Source organism: Camelus ferus, chromosome 8, assembly GCF_009834535.1.
Source record: "Camelus ferus isolate YT-003-E chromosome 8, BCGSAC_Cfer_1.0, whole genome shotgun sequence".
NCBI classification, from domain to species: Eukaryota; Metazoa; Chordata; class Mammalia; order Artiodactyla; family Camelidae; genus Camelus; species Camelus ferus.
This window is the reverse complement of record NC_045703.1, coordinates 25,347,305-25,360,490: the sequence shown is the minus strand read 5'-3', so window position 1 is coordinate 25,360,490 and position 13,186 is coordinate 25,347,305. Positions and strand designations below refer to the sequence as shown.

At 45.8% G+C, this 13,186-nt stretch overlaps 1 protein-coding gene across 6 annotated transcripts in view; it reads left to right on the top strand.

Moving 5' to 3' along the window:
- BACH2 (BTB domain and CNC homolog 2) overlaps nt 1-12,985 on the top strand; it is a 322,272-nt gene extending 309,287 nt beyond the window's left edge. For all 6 annotated transcript variants that reach the window (XM_032484598.1, XM_032484601.1, XM_032484600.1 and 3 more), the window contains 2 exons: nt 4,159-4,365; nt 8,755-12,985. In XM_032484598.1, the coding sequence (XP_032340489.1) occupies nt 4,159-4,365; nt 8,755-9,237 (690 nt within the window). In that variant the 3' untranslated portion in view covers nt 9,238-12,985. The remainder of the gene's footprint in view (nt 1-4,158; nt 4,366-8,754) is intronic.
- Nucleotides 12,986-13,186: the final 201 nt, after the last annotated feature.

Sequence of the window (13,186 nt, the reverse complement as noted above, 5' to 3'; positions counted from 1 at the left end):
GGGTGGCTGTAGGCAGGATAGAGAAAGGGAGCAGCTGATTTCTGTCTGGTGAGAAAGCAGCACCTGCACCCGGGGTCCAGCCAGCAGCATCCTCTGGTCAGGCCCCCGAGGAGGAATGTTGGGGTTTCATTCATTGTCCAGATGTCACAGTGTCCTCCCACGTTTCATCAGCCCCTGGGGCCTGAGATTCCTCAGCACTGCAGGGACCACTTATTTCACTGGGGGCTCCAGAGCTGGAAACCCCAGAAGGTATAATGCCCTTCTCTGGTCGCTACTGAACAGGCCAGTGTGGGTACCTGGGAGAAACATCCTCTGCCCTGTTCCTCCTGTTGTGCTCTGGAGGGAGGAGAGTGCACCCTACTGGTGAGAGGTGACAGTGACAAGAGCAGATCAGACAAGCCCTGGTTGCCCCTGATTCTTGAGTGAGTCTCCACGGAGAACCCAAGCTGGGGCAGTACCTGTGTGGCAGCCCCGTGTCTAGAGACATTGGGCCCCCGACCCCATGGGCCCTTCTCCTTCTCCACACCCTGGCCAGCCTGACATGCCTCTACGCTTAGCCTCACTCGCGTGTGGCCAGCAGACGGGAGCTGTAGGCCGGCAGTTCACAGGATGGTGGTGGTGGTTTGCAGGACTCTCCAGCTTGTCATGTCACTATATATGAAGGTACAGGGAATGGAAACCAAGCCACCGCTGAGGAGTAAAGTCCCGAAGGAATCAGTGTGTGGAGGGACAATAAATATGCTATGAAGCCCTATTGGGCCCATTTGGGTTGTAAGAATTTGCCAGAAGAAAGGCAGGAGGGCATCAGCCTTCTCGATGTCCAAGGCCAAATCATGTTAGCTTTTGAGCACCTTTGGGCAATGGGTGGGTGCCTGCCAGCCAGAGAAAGGCATGTTCTTCCAGCACCATTGTGGGTCTGGCTGCTGTTTATCTCCAGGGAAGATGCCCATTGGCTTGGAACTTACTACCCTGAAATCAACAAAGAACTGCTGAGCTTACCACCATGCCTTTCCAAGAACATGTCAGGGGCTGGCTTCCCTTTGGTAGCTGGGGAAGCCCTCTCTTGCCAGAGGGGTAGCAGCACCTTTTAAAAGACACAAGAGTAGCTAGGGCTCGGGGGTTTTTTTGTGTGGAAGAAAGTCTAGAGCTGACAATTCTCCTTTGACCTCTTTGTAAAGCGGCTTGAGTTGCATCAGCTCTGCTGAAATGTTATATGGCCTTTTGCTTCAAGGACTTTGAAACTAGCATTGTTGATTTTTCCTCTTTCCTGTCAACCTCTGTCCTGTTTCCGGAGTGTTTTATATTTGCTGTCTAGAGGATTTTAAATACAGTAGCTGTTGAAGGCTTTTTTACTTTCCCTGTGGCCTAAGCTATAGGTAGATATTCTTTCTGAAAAGAGGTAAACACAATTTAGAGCAGAAGCAGAATTGCTTTGTTGTCAGCAGAGGGGAGAGATGCCATGAGGCCCAAAGTGCTGTAACCCCTGCTGTGCAAACAAGGCATCTGCCTGGTGTGGAAACATCCGTGTTCACAACAGACAGACCTCTGTGTTGTTTAGGCACCGTCCAGGATCTGAGTGTCTGTTTGTTATCCAAAAGGTATAAAAGGGAAATCAAACATTCTTTCATATCATTATAAGCCCTGTGCAAACACAGCTCGTGGACAAAGCCTTTTCCCGGGCCCATAACAAGGAGCTGTTTGTCCTGACTGCCCGTCTTTAGCAGTCAGGGCTGTGCGGTGTCATGTGTGGTGTTGCAATGTTGCTCTCATGGGCCAGAATTTGACAGGTGTCATGGGACAGAGTTCATCCTATGGAAGCACCCATTGGGAGCCTTCAGCAGATGCCATGTCTAGCAGGCTCAGAGCTGTGAAGTAGCCCAGCTAAGCCATTGCATCCAGCCACAGAGACGCCAGTGATCACTGAGTCTGATTGCCTTTGTACATGGGGATTAACTCATCACAAACGCCAGGATCCAGACTCATGTCTGCCTGCATCTCATTTAACCAAAGCAAAAGTCTGAGCTCGGGATAAAATACTCGCACTCCCCTGAACAACACAAACTTAACACCTCAGCTTCGGAATGTTAACAAGGACCTAGTTTCTTCACCCCAAAATATTTTGATCAGTGACACCCAGACCTGCCTGTCTTTCTGGTTACTCAAGTTCACTCGAGTCCACTGGTTGATTCTTCGAGAGTGGTACTATAGCTACTGAGCCCTGGAAATGAGGCTAGTCTGAATCATGATGCATCCCAGGTGTAAAATACGCCTTGGATTTTGAAAATGTAATACCCCCCAAAGATGAAATATCTCACCAATTTTTATATTAATTACATGTGGGAAAATATTTTAGCTCCAGTGGGTTCAATTAAACATATTATTAAAATCAATTTCACCTGTTTCTTTTCACATCTTTTAACTTGACTACTGGAAAATGGAAACACACCCACACACACACAGCTCACGTTGTTTGCACTGGACAGCGCCGAGCTGAAGGAAGTTTAAGTTTATAGTGCCATCTGCTGGTCTGCCTAAAGCAGTGTGAGCAGGAGTTCAGCCTTCTGAGCTGGGAAACACTGAGAAATGTCTTGGCCAAGCAATGCACAACCTTTCTCTTCTAGAAGCTTCTGAGCCAGCCTAGAGCTGACCCCTGACGTCTCTGCCTCATCAGCAGGAGTCTGTGATAGGGCAGTGGCAGACTGCTGGAAGGGGAAGGCCCGGGTTCTCCACCTCGTGGGTGCCGAGGAGGCCCAAGAGAGCAGCAGTTCTCTTCCTTAGGAAATATTTCAGACTGCCACAGGGTTGTAAACAAGCATTTAACACAATAGGAGGAGGACACAGATCAGATCTGTCCCTTAAGAGACTAGTGTCCTCTCTGGATAATGCTTACCTGCCTTGAGTTGTCAAGAGTCTGAAAGAGGACTCTTGCTGATAATAGTATCTGCATCAGTTATCTGTTGCTGTGTAACAAATCATCCCAAAACTCTGTGGCTTCAAACAGTGATAATCATTTAACATTTCTTGCCATTTCTGTGGGTCAGGAATTCAGGAGTGGCCCATCTGAACACTTCTGGCTCGGAATATCCCATGAGGTTGAAGTCAGATGTTGGCTGGGGCAACCTCTGAAGGTGTGCCTGGGCCCAGAGAATCCACTTCCAGGGTGGCTCATTCATGTGACCGGCCAGGATATGTTGGTTGTTGACTGGAGGCCTCAGTTCTTCTACACGTGGGCCTCTCCACAGGGCTGCCTGAGTGTCCTTGAGGCCTGGCAGCTGGTGTCCTCCAGAGAGGACAATCTAAGAGGCCTAAGAGAAAGCTGCACGGCTTTTATAACGTAGCCTCAGAAGTTGCATGTCATTACTGCTGCTGTGTTGTGTTGGTCCAGAGACAGAAACAAGCATCCCACCTCTTGACAGAAGAAGGTCAACGTCATTCTGTAAAAGAAAATGTGAAATGGGTTGGCCACTGAATTTTCCAAAAATACAAAGTGCCTAATGCATTTATAGCACTGTGCACCTGAAAAGCATGCCTCATTTTATAGATGAAGAAATTGAGGCCCAGAGAAGTAAAGTAACCAACCAGCCTGTGGTCCCTCATCTGGGATGAAGGACTAAAGCTTGCTTCTATCCCCTAGATCACGCTGGTGTAGCCTCTCCACGTTATCTCCCACATACCCCCTATGCTGTTGTGACTACGAATCACACTGTTTCATCTTTCCTGCAAGGTGTATGGTGCTCTTTTCATTCACGTGTTTTAGATGATTCCTCAGATGATGTCCATCTATAAATTGTCATTTTATTAAGTTGAGCTCAATGGAAGTAGGTCTCAACTAATTATAGAGTCCCTCTTACAAAAGTCCTGTAGCAATGAAAATGTACACGTTTTTCAATATTTCCCATGCTGTTTGCTTCAGAGATCTCAGGAATGATAACCACGTCATGATGTGTATATATGTTCGCATTCTGTTTGATTACCTGAATATTACATCTTACTTATGTTTGAAAACTAGAGAGAATAATCACTGCTTGCTTCAGTAGTTTTCACAGTACCTGGTCATCTTAAAAAGGAGGTCATACCATTTCTTTTTGATGTTCCTCCTTTCAGCATTAAAACTAAAATCTAGCTGCCATCATCATGTTCTGTTCTTCTTGGTTTCAGGTCAAACTTCCCTTTCCTGTAGATCAAATCACAGATCTTCCAAGGAACGATTTCCAGATGATGATTAAGATGCACAAGCTAACCTCAGAGCAGTTAGAGTTCATTCATGACGTCCGCCGGCGCAGCAAGAACCGCATCGCAGCCCAGCGCTGCCGTAAGAGGAAGCTGGACTGTATTCAGAACTTAGAATGTGAAATCCGCAAACTGGTGAGTCGGCCCACCCTTCGCTGATGCAGAATTATGGTAGTGAAGGCCAGGGAAGCAGAGAGAAGGGACACCATTCAGGGAAGTTTGCATTGATTTTTAAACAAATTTCTCATCAAAAATAATAGTTTTGTATCTGTAAAGTGTGTATGTCTGTGCGGGTGTGTGATTGGGTATCGATATTTTATATCTTTCAGCCATTCATATAGAAGTGGTTCTTTTTTATTTTCCATTCAACATGTGCTAAGAGCTAACATTTATTGCACACATATGTGGGCCAGGTATTATTCTAATTTCTGTAGATGATCACATATAATCCTCAGATCAAGCCTGTGATTTAAGTGCTATGTTATCTCCATTTACAGAGGAGGAAACTAGAGAGCAGAGAGGTTAGGTAACGCCCTGCTGTGCGACAGAGCGTAAATGCAAACCTAGTTGTCTGATAACAATCTTGTGTTAACTGCACTGCATTTTCCCGCCTCCCACAGAGGAGTGTAGGTTAGAGGTAGGACCCAGCCTACCACCAGGGGTCACTCAGCCACCTGAAGCGCTGTGCACCCCAGGTCCTGAATTTTGCAATTCTGTCTCAAAGTGGCTGTCACCTCTTCCCTGTGCCTGAGAGTATTTTGTCTCAGGGAACAATCTCACATCTTCCAAGACTTCCCCTCACTCAGAGCTCTGCAATTCTTTCTCTTTGATAACCTAAAGCCACAGGAAGTAAATCCAGGTGGCTTCTGGTTCCTGACTATACCCTTGAAGGCAATCAATGAACATAACCTCATTCAGCTCAACCTTTCTACCAGCCAAATACTGAAACTCATCCCAGGTGCTGTGTCTGTGTCAGGCTGAAGAAGAGGGAGGCCACATACTGTGGTCATGATCTAAGTTTGGGTCCTCGAACTATATATGGCAGTCCTTTGCTTCATGGTAAGCCAGTGTCCCGATGAGAACGTATGAGCAAGATAAGACATTTGAGAAGCCTGAGTAAATGTTACCTGTGATCGAGATAGTCCTGGAACTTGGGGTTTTTTTTTTTTTTTAATTTAATCAGCGCCCATCAAACAGGGAAAATTTGCCCATGTTCAGTGGCTGGCATCGCCTGCAAAATAAAGGCCAAGCTCCTTAGCAAGTACACACTGTGCTCTCCATGATTCAATCTACCCTCCAGCATCACCTTCCTTTCCTTTCCTGGAACTTGACCCCTAATAAAACCAAATTGGGTGCACTTCCCCCATGCTCTATCTTCTGCTGTTTCTCCTCTAGCTTGGACAGTCCTTGGCTGTTCTCTTCTCTGACTGCATCCTTTGTTCCTTAGGAGTCAGGTTACGGTCACCCCTCCAGGAAGCCCTTTTCCTGAGTCCCTGGTGAAGCTGAGCACCTGTCCTCAGAGCTCCAATCTGACCTCTGGCTTTGTCCTTATTACATTAGTCTTGCATTATCTGTTTTTGTGTCTGTCTCCTCAGCCCCTGGCCCTAGACTATAGCTTCCTCACGACAAGGACCATCTCAATGATCTCTGATTCTCCAGTGCAGCTTCACTGAAACCTCTCAGGACATATCTATTACCCCAAAATTTATTGAAAATTGTGACTGGGTCATGAAATTACAAATTCCTTCTTTTTCAAAATTTTTCTTTAATGTTGTTTTAACAACAACCACAATTTAAAAAAAATTTTTTTAATGGAGATACTGGCGATTGAACCCAGGACCTCGTGCATGCTAAGCATGCAGCTCTACCACTGAGCTATATCCGTCCCCCAACAATTTTTAATATAAGCCAACTAGGAAACAAGATACTGCTGCTGGTGAACGTGGGTCTTCTGAAAGACCCCTGGGCTTAGGGACCCAGGCAAGGCTGAGCCAGCTGAGTATAAGTCATCACGGCCTTAAGCACATGTCTATGTAATTCTGGCCCTGCACTCTTTTTTAGATCCAAGAATAATTCTAATTGCCCACATTTGAGAGATGCCTGATTTTTTGTAATTAGCGTTCTTCTCTGTAATCTTGTAATGCTGAACATAGTAAAGTCTAAGCCACACACCAGGCAGCTATCTAAAAGCACTTTGCTAGTATTGTTCAGTTGAAAAACCAAGAAGGCATTGCCTGGTTCTCCCTCTACTTTTTTGGAAACGCCTTAAATACTATACTGTGTTCCCTGATGAATGAGAGTGTCACGTGTTCATCAATGTACATCTGTGACTTGGAGCATCTTGCTCTTAACCAGGGCCTTGATATACGCTGCCTTTCCTGCAGAGGGCCAAAACGCTGTCACATGCAGCATTTCCTTTTCTTCCCCCTAGAAAGTGGCCCAGAATAGTTTGCAGAGCAGTGGAGGAGTCGGTGGCTTGGCCAAGATGATGGGGCAGAATTGAGACTGAGATCCCTTCTGGGGCTGGTGTTGCCTCTCATTTGGCAGACTTCCAGGTCCAGGGAAGGAAGACCAGGTTCCATAGCCACGAGTTTAAGATTTCTTTTCCCCAGGAGCCCTCCCGATGTGTTTTATCCCAGACCCACCCCACTCTGCGGTGCCCTGTCCATTCACGGGCAGACAAGGGCAGGCTGGTCCAGGCTGGTCCCGCCCCGCGGGTCCCGTGCCCCGCCCACTTACTCCCATTGCCACGCTGTCTCCCACTCCCTGCTCCAATCTTGCAAACTTGCCCACTGTATTTCTCTCAAGTTGCACTGGTACATCTGTTTATTTTTCATTTTTAAAACATGTTTTCTCGATAAATTTATAAATATTTTAGCAGGTGCCCTTTCCCCGTGCAAATCAGTCTCCGACACACATGCCCACAGTGCCAGCGAGACTGCATTGGTGTTACCGCATGTGCAGCTCCCGTGTAGGAGACCACCCTTGTCCCACGTTTGCTTCTCTCTCCCTCCCCGCTCTTCATTTCTTCTCCCATCTCTCCTTGCAAAGTCTGAGTACTGACTTCACAACGCTTCAGATGTCCCGTTTCTCCATCGATTTCTCTTCATGTGCTTCTGGACACCTCCTTACCTTCTCTCCTCACAAAGATAGTTACGTAAAACCTACTTTATTTTTTATTTTAATGTTTTCATTATTATTTAACTATTTTTCCATTTTGGCAGGGTGAGATAATTAGGTTTATTTATTTTTGGAGAAGATGCTAGGGATTTAACCCAGGACCTCATGGATGCTAAGCGTGGGCTCTACCGTTTGAGCTATACCCTCCCCCCAACAAAACCTACTTTAGTCTCCCTTGCCTTGGCTAAATTCGTCTCTCCCATTGGGCGATCAATTTTAGTAACACAAGAGCTTATGTGGGGTTTTGTTTAAGAACATCTCAAAACCTTCAGTTTGTACACTAGGGCTCAGTCTCCCCACCTCTGTCCACCCTTCCCTTGTCCTTGGGACTCACTGTACCGTCCCCTACTGCCCTAAGAGGATCCGTTTAGTTCAGGTCATCCGCTACAAAGGCCAGGGAGCCTGCTGATGTTGGACTGAACCATGTAAAACTGCCAATGGTTGATTTTTTTATTTTTTGTAATTTTTTAACTTTCTTTTTCAGAGAAGTTTAGATTCACAACAAAACTGAATGGAAAATAAAGAGTTCCCACATACCCCTGTACAATCACAGCCTCCTCCAGAGTGGTGCATTTGTTACACAATTGATGAATCTATACTGACACGTCACAATCACCCAAAGTCTATAATTCACCTGAGGGCTCTCTCTTGGTGTTGTATGTTCCATGGATTTGGACAAATATATAATGACATGTACCCACCGTGACAGTGTCATAGAGTAGTTTCATTGCCCTGAAAACCTTCTATGCTTCACCTATTCATCCCTCCCTCCCCCACCTCCACCCCTACCAACCACTGATCTTTTTACTATAGTAAAAAATGTTAAGTTAAAAAAAAGTAAACTAAAGTAAAAAAAAGTCCGTAGTTTTGCCTTTTTACAGAATGCCATATAGTTGGAGTTGGTCAGTTATTTTTGACCTCCAGAAATGGCAGCCTAATACATGTGGGGGAGGTTTTCAACTACAAGGTTTGGAACTGAGAGTGTTCCTGCTGATTCTCTGCAAACCCCAAATTCCAGGAAACTGGACCCTTGAGTTGTTGCAGTCTTCTAATTGGTGATGCTCTTGCTGGTCACATGGCCAGGCCTCAGAGAAGGATAAAGAGCTGCCATGGGGAAGGGGTCAAGATCGGTGGCACATCTGGATGGGCTGCTCATACAGGAGACTTGGCAGGAATGTGTGTCCAAGCTCCCTGTATATATATTTAAGTTTCTAGATCCTGACCTAGTCATTCATGAGTTACACTATAATGTAGGATGCAAAACCAAAGTTGAAAACCCCCCAAAAGCAGGGTCTTGGTTCAATCAGGTTCGATCAGGCCTTCTCTTTTTTCTCCATTGTCCAGGTGTGTGAGAAAGAGAAGCTGTTGTCAGAGAGGAATCAGCTGAAAGCGTGCATGGGGGAACTGTTGGACAACTTCTCCTGCCTTTCCCAGGAAGTCTGCCGAGATATCCAGAGCCCCGAGCAGATCCAGGCCCTGCATCGGTACTGCCCTGTCCTCAGACCCATGGGTCTCCCCACAGCCTCCAGCGTTAACCCCGTGCCCTTGGGCGTTGAGCAGAACCTTGCCGCCCCCCAGTGTGCGGTGGGGGAGAGCATCCCCTGCTGCTTGGAGCAGGGCGCAGCGCCCCCCGGTCCCCCCTGGGCACCCAGCAACACCTCAGAGAACTGTACTTCTGCGAGGAGGCTGGAAGGCACCGACCCAGGAACCTTCTCAGAGAGAGGACCACCTCTGGAACCCAGGAGCCAAACAGTGACCGTGGACTTCTGCCAGGAAATGACTGATAAGTGTACAACGGATGAGCAGCCCAGGAAAGATTACACCTAGTGACGGCCTGCCTCCCAGTTCTCACACCTCGCCCACCCAGGTGTCCTTCCGTCAGCCTGCGGTGCTGTTCATCTGTTGTCTGGAAGAACCAAGAAGGAATTTGGTGCACACTACAGCAGTCTTAGCAGCAATACTGTTTCTAAGTATTCTCTCCTCCCTTCAAGCAGGAGCGATATATAGTTACCTTCACAATGGTGCTACCCCTTGCTCAGGCGAGGAAAGACGACAGTGCTGAATACTGTCTGTCTGTGGGTTCATTTCAATCTTAACAGGGATAGACTATAACACCTCTAGGACCCAACCACGGATTTTTTTTCTCAGTGGCCCATGTCACAAACCCTATCTCAGGAATTTCTTCTGAATGTTCAATTTTTTTCATTGAAGACAGCTTCTATACACATCAAAGTTTTATAGCTAGACTGTACATATTATATATAATATATATATAAAATATATATCTCTCTCCATATGCAAAAGTCCTGCATGCCTCAATTTTCTCATCCTAAAACTGGAAACTTTGTTTCTCATTTATAAACAGGTTCCAACATTCCTCTTCTTTTGTCTCTGATGCTAGAACTAGTTTGGTAACTGTTAACGTGGTCGTTTTACTTGCTTCACAGTTCAATTTCAATTTGTGCTTATTTATGGACAGAACTCAATGTTGGAAGCTTTCTTTGAGGTTTTATTTCAGACCTTTTTTTGTTTGTTTGTTTAATTGGTTGGTTGGTTTGATTTGGGCACCATCAGATGGTGTCAGCTGAGTATCGCGGGTTTGGTTTTTTTCTTGCAGATACTGTACAGTCCAGGTCAACTTTGCCACTTGCACTGAGTTTTGGGTCAAACCTATTTTCTTAAATGAAGTTGTCACTTCAGTATAACTCAAGTATACTGTATATTCTTTGCTTTTAGTTAAGAAGTAAAACAGTTTAGCTAAGTAAAAAGCACTCAGGTGATAATGATGTAGGAAAAAACAATCTTGCCAAATAATGAATTCATCCTAGGATGTAGACAACAATCTGCTTGAATATTTTTATATTTCACCTCCTTCCCACCTTTCCCTAAGCAAAGTTTAAATGCAGATAGATGGTTCACAGATGATGCTGGATGTTCAGATTCCTACATGGGGAAAGAGTTTGGACGTCTCCCTCAAAAGTACAAGACAGCAGGAATCCATGATTTTAGACCAGAATTCAGCAAGCATTGGCTCCTAGATATCAAGTTAGAACTGTTTTCTCACCCAGGGAGTTAAGTCCCTTTCATTTCAACCCTTCACCAGGCCTCTGCTTGCTCTTGAAGGTATAGGACAGTAGGAACTTCTCCTTTGAAGGACTTGGCTGCCTGGCCACCCAGCTTCCCTGCCTAGGACCCGCCTCCCAGGACTCACCCGAGGGGGTGTGAATCACAGTCCTGGAGGTCCTGCCTTTAAGTGGCTGTCCTGGGTTCATGCAGCTTGCCCAGAGTAAGAGAGAGCAGGACAGATGTTAACCTCAGGTCTGTCCCTGACCCAGGCAAAAGCATTTCTTTCTCCTTTCCTTCTCCAAATGCTTTGAGTTGAATTCTGAGGTTTTCCACTGGTCTCTGGTCCGAAGGCAGATTTCATTCTGAAGCTTTGGACAGTGATAAGGCCAGGACTCCTCCCTGCCCCCTCCCACCTCCACCACACACACATCCTCCCCCCTCACTTGATGTTAATTTCCTTCTCTTGCTGCAAAACTGGTTGGCTTGCAACCCACAGAGAGCAGCTTCCCTTGGCTCAGGGGGCATGTTGGCTCCTGGCCACGTTTACAGGAAGATGTGCCAGGTCCCGCAGCCTGTGCAGAGGAGGGGTCAGCTCCCTCCCTCCAGTGGGCCCTACAGCCCGGCTGTGGGAAGAGTCTTGAACAGTTTGATGTGGGGATAGGGTGGTGGGCAGTGGGGACTAGGTGGTTGATTTTGTTTCTTTATTTGTGCCATTGTTTGGACGATATTAAAGCTGCATGTAAAAGGGGAAATTAGTATATGATGTAGGCGAAAAGTGAAATCATAGTAACATATGGTTTAGTATTATTAACTTTTTTCTGTACAAATATTAGTGCTAAATGTTTAAATATGTATGAATGCCAGAAATTTGTTGGTTCATGACGTAGGATAAAAAAAAAAAAAGGCTTTTCTTTAAAAATAGTTCCACTTTTAAAACCTGCCTCTGGGTTTTTGTTTTTTCTCATGTGTGTATGTACGTGTGTGTGCTTGTCTGAGACAGATTTTGGTAGAGCTTTGTGTCGGAGCTACCATTCTTCTTGTGGCTGTTGGAATTTCTTGGCCTCGTAGAACAGTTCTGTGCTTCACCGGGAGGTTTACCTTTGGGGAAAACTGGTGAAAGCTTGAATTTAAACTTGATGTGAATCACGTGATACATCACAGGTATATGTTCTGGTGGAGGAGTCAGCCAACAGTATTTTGTTGTTGTTGTTGTTGTTGTTTTAACTCTCTTTTTGCCTTTTTTTTTAAGTGACCTCCTCTTCTTTAAAAAAAAAAAAAAAAAAGAATGTTTTCTGCTCATATCACAACCAGATCCAAACCAGCTTTTGGCGTGATTTACCCAGGTACCAACTCATGTGCAACTGGTAGTCTTGACCACATTCCGACCTGTCCCCCTTTCTGCTGTCCTGAGCAGCAGGCCTCCCAGTGGGGAGGGGGCTCTATTTCTCTCCATCCTAACTCAGCCCACTTCCTCCTTCTGCCAACCCCTGCCTCACATGTCTTCCTCTTCCCCAACCAAACCCCTGCCACCCCTGCCATGGGAACTGGTTAAAAACCCTGCTGGAGAAACTCTTTCGATTTCTCAGAGATTTTAACAAGTTGTTGTGATTTTGTTCACTACCCACCATGAACAGCAACTGGCTTTGTGCAATTGTTTATGTGGCGTCTCTTTGTCTCTTACTGCTCTGAATCATGTGCTTGGCAAAACTGTTTCTGAGTTGATTCAAAGGGAGGACTAGCTGAGGACCAGAGTCCGAGTTGCCTCAAGTGGAGTTTTAAAAACTCCTTTCCCCGGGATCCCTTAGTGCAACCCGTGTCTTTGGATGAAGACAGAGGGAGAAGGAAGTTAACAGCAAGGAATAGTGTTTGCACAGCATGGTGACACTTAGTTGTCTCTTTAAGTGTCCATCCTTACAAAAATAAAGAACCCTCCAGCTATGGAATGTTCAGGCGGCTCCCTGCCACAAGTGGGTTGGGTTTCCGAAGGGCTGGAGCAGGCGTGGGCTGTTGGGATGGGGACAGTGGAGGCGGCCCTGTGGTTGGTTAACATCCACCTGAAAGTAGTCCTCCCCTTGGATCTGCCTCTCTTATACTTGTGTCTCCAGACAACCTCACTTCATTCAGGTGGGTCAGGCTTGGGCAGGTGTGTGCTTTTGCTGTATGTGTCTGTTTCTCTGCGTTATCTGGGGGTGCCTTGAATAAAAGAACTTCATTACGTACTGATTCTGGAACAAAACCATTGCAAAAACAAGCAAAAAAAAAAAAAAAGGAAAAAGAAAAAAAGCTGGCAAAGTGACTAGGCCACCTGCTCCTTCTCTTCTGGGTCTCATAACAATGACTCAGGCATCAGAGGTGATGCTGCAGGGGAAATGTTATTTTGTATAGTGTGCAAGTAATTTATTAACTGTCTTTCTAAAGGTATGCTGCTTTTAAGATGCACTATGATTTTGGATTTAATTCTTGTGTTGCTTTCCCAAGGAAGTAAAAAAAAAAAAAAAAAAAAAAAAAAGGCTGGTGATTAGTATGCCGCCTGCCACTTCTCCTTGAAAAGGAGGGCAGGGACCAGAGACAGGACCTGCATGAAGGGACCGCTAAAAGCCAGGTGTGCACACTGTGAAGTCCAGTGCTATTGTCAAGAGGTCTAAAGGCTACAGTTTCTCCTTTAATGCTTTATAATTGCTCTTGAAGAAGAAACAAACAAGGTGTGAAA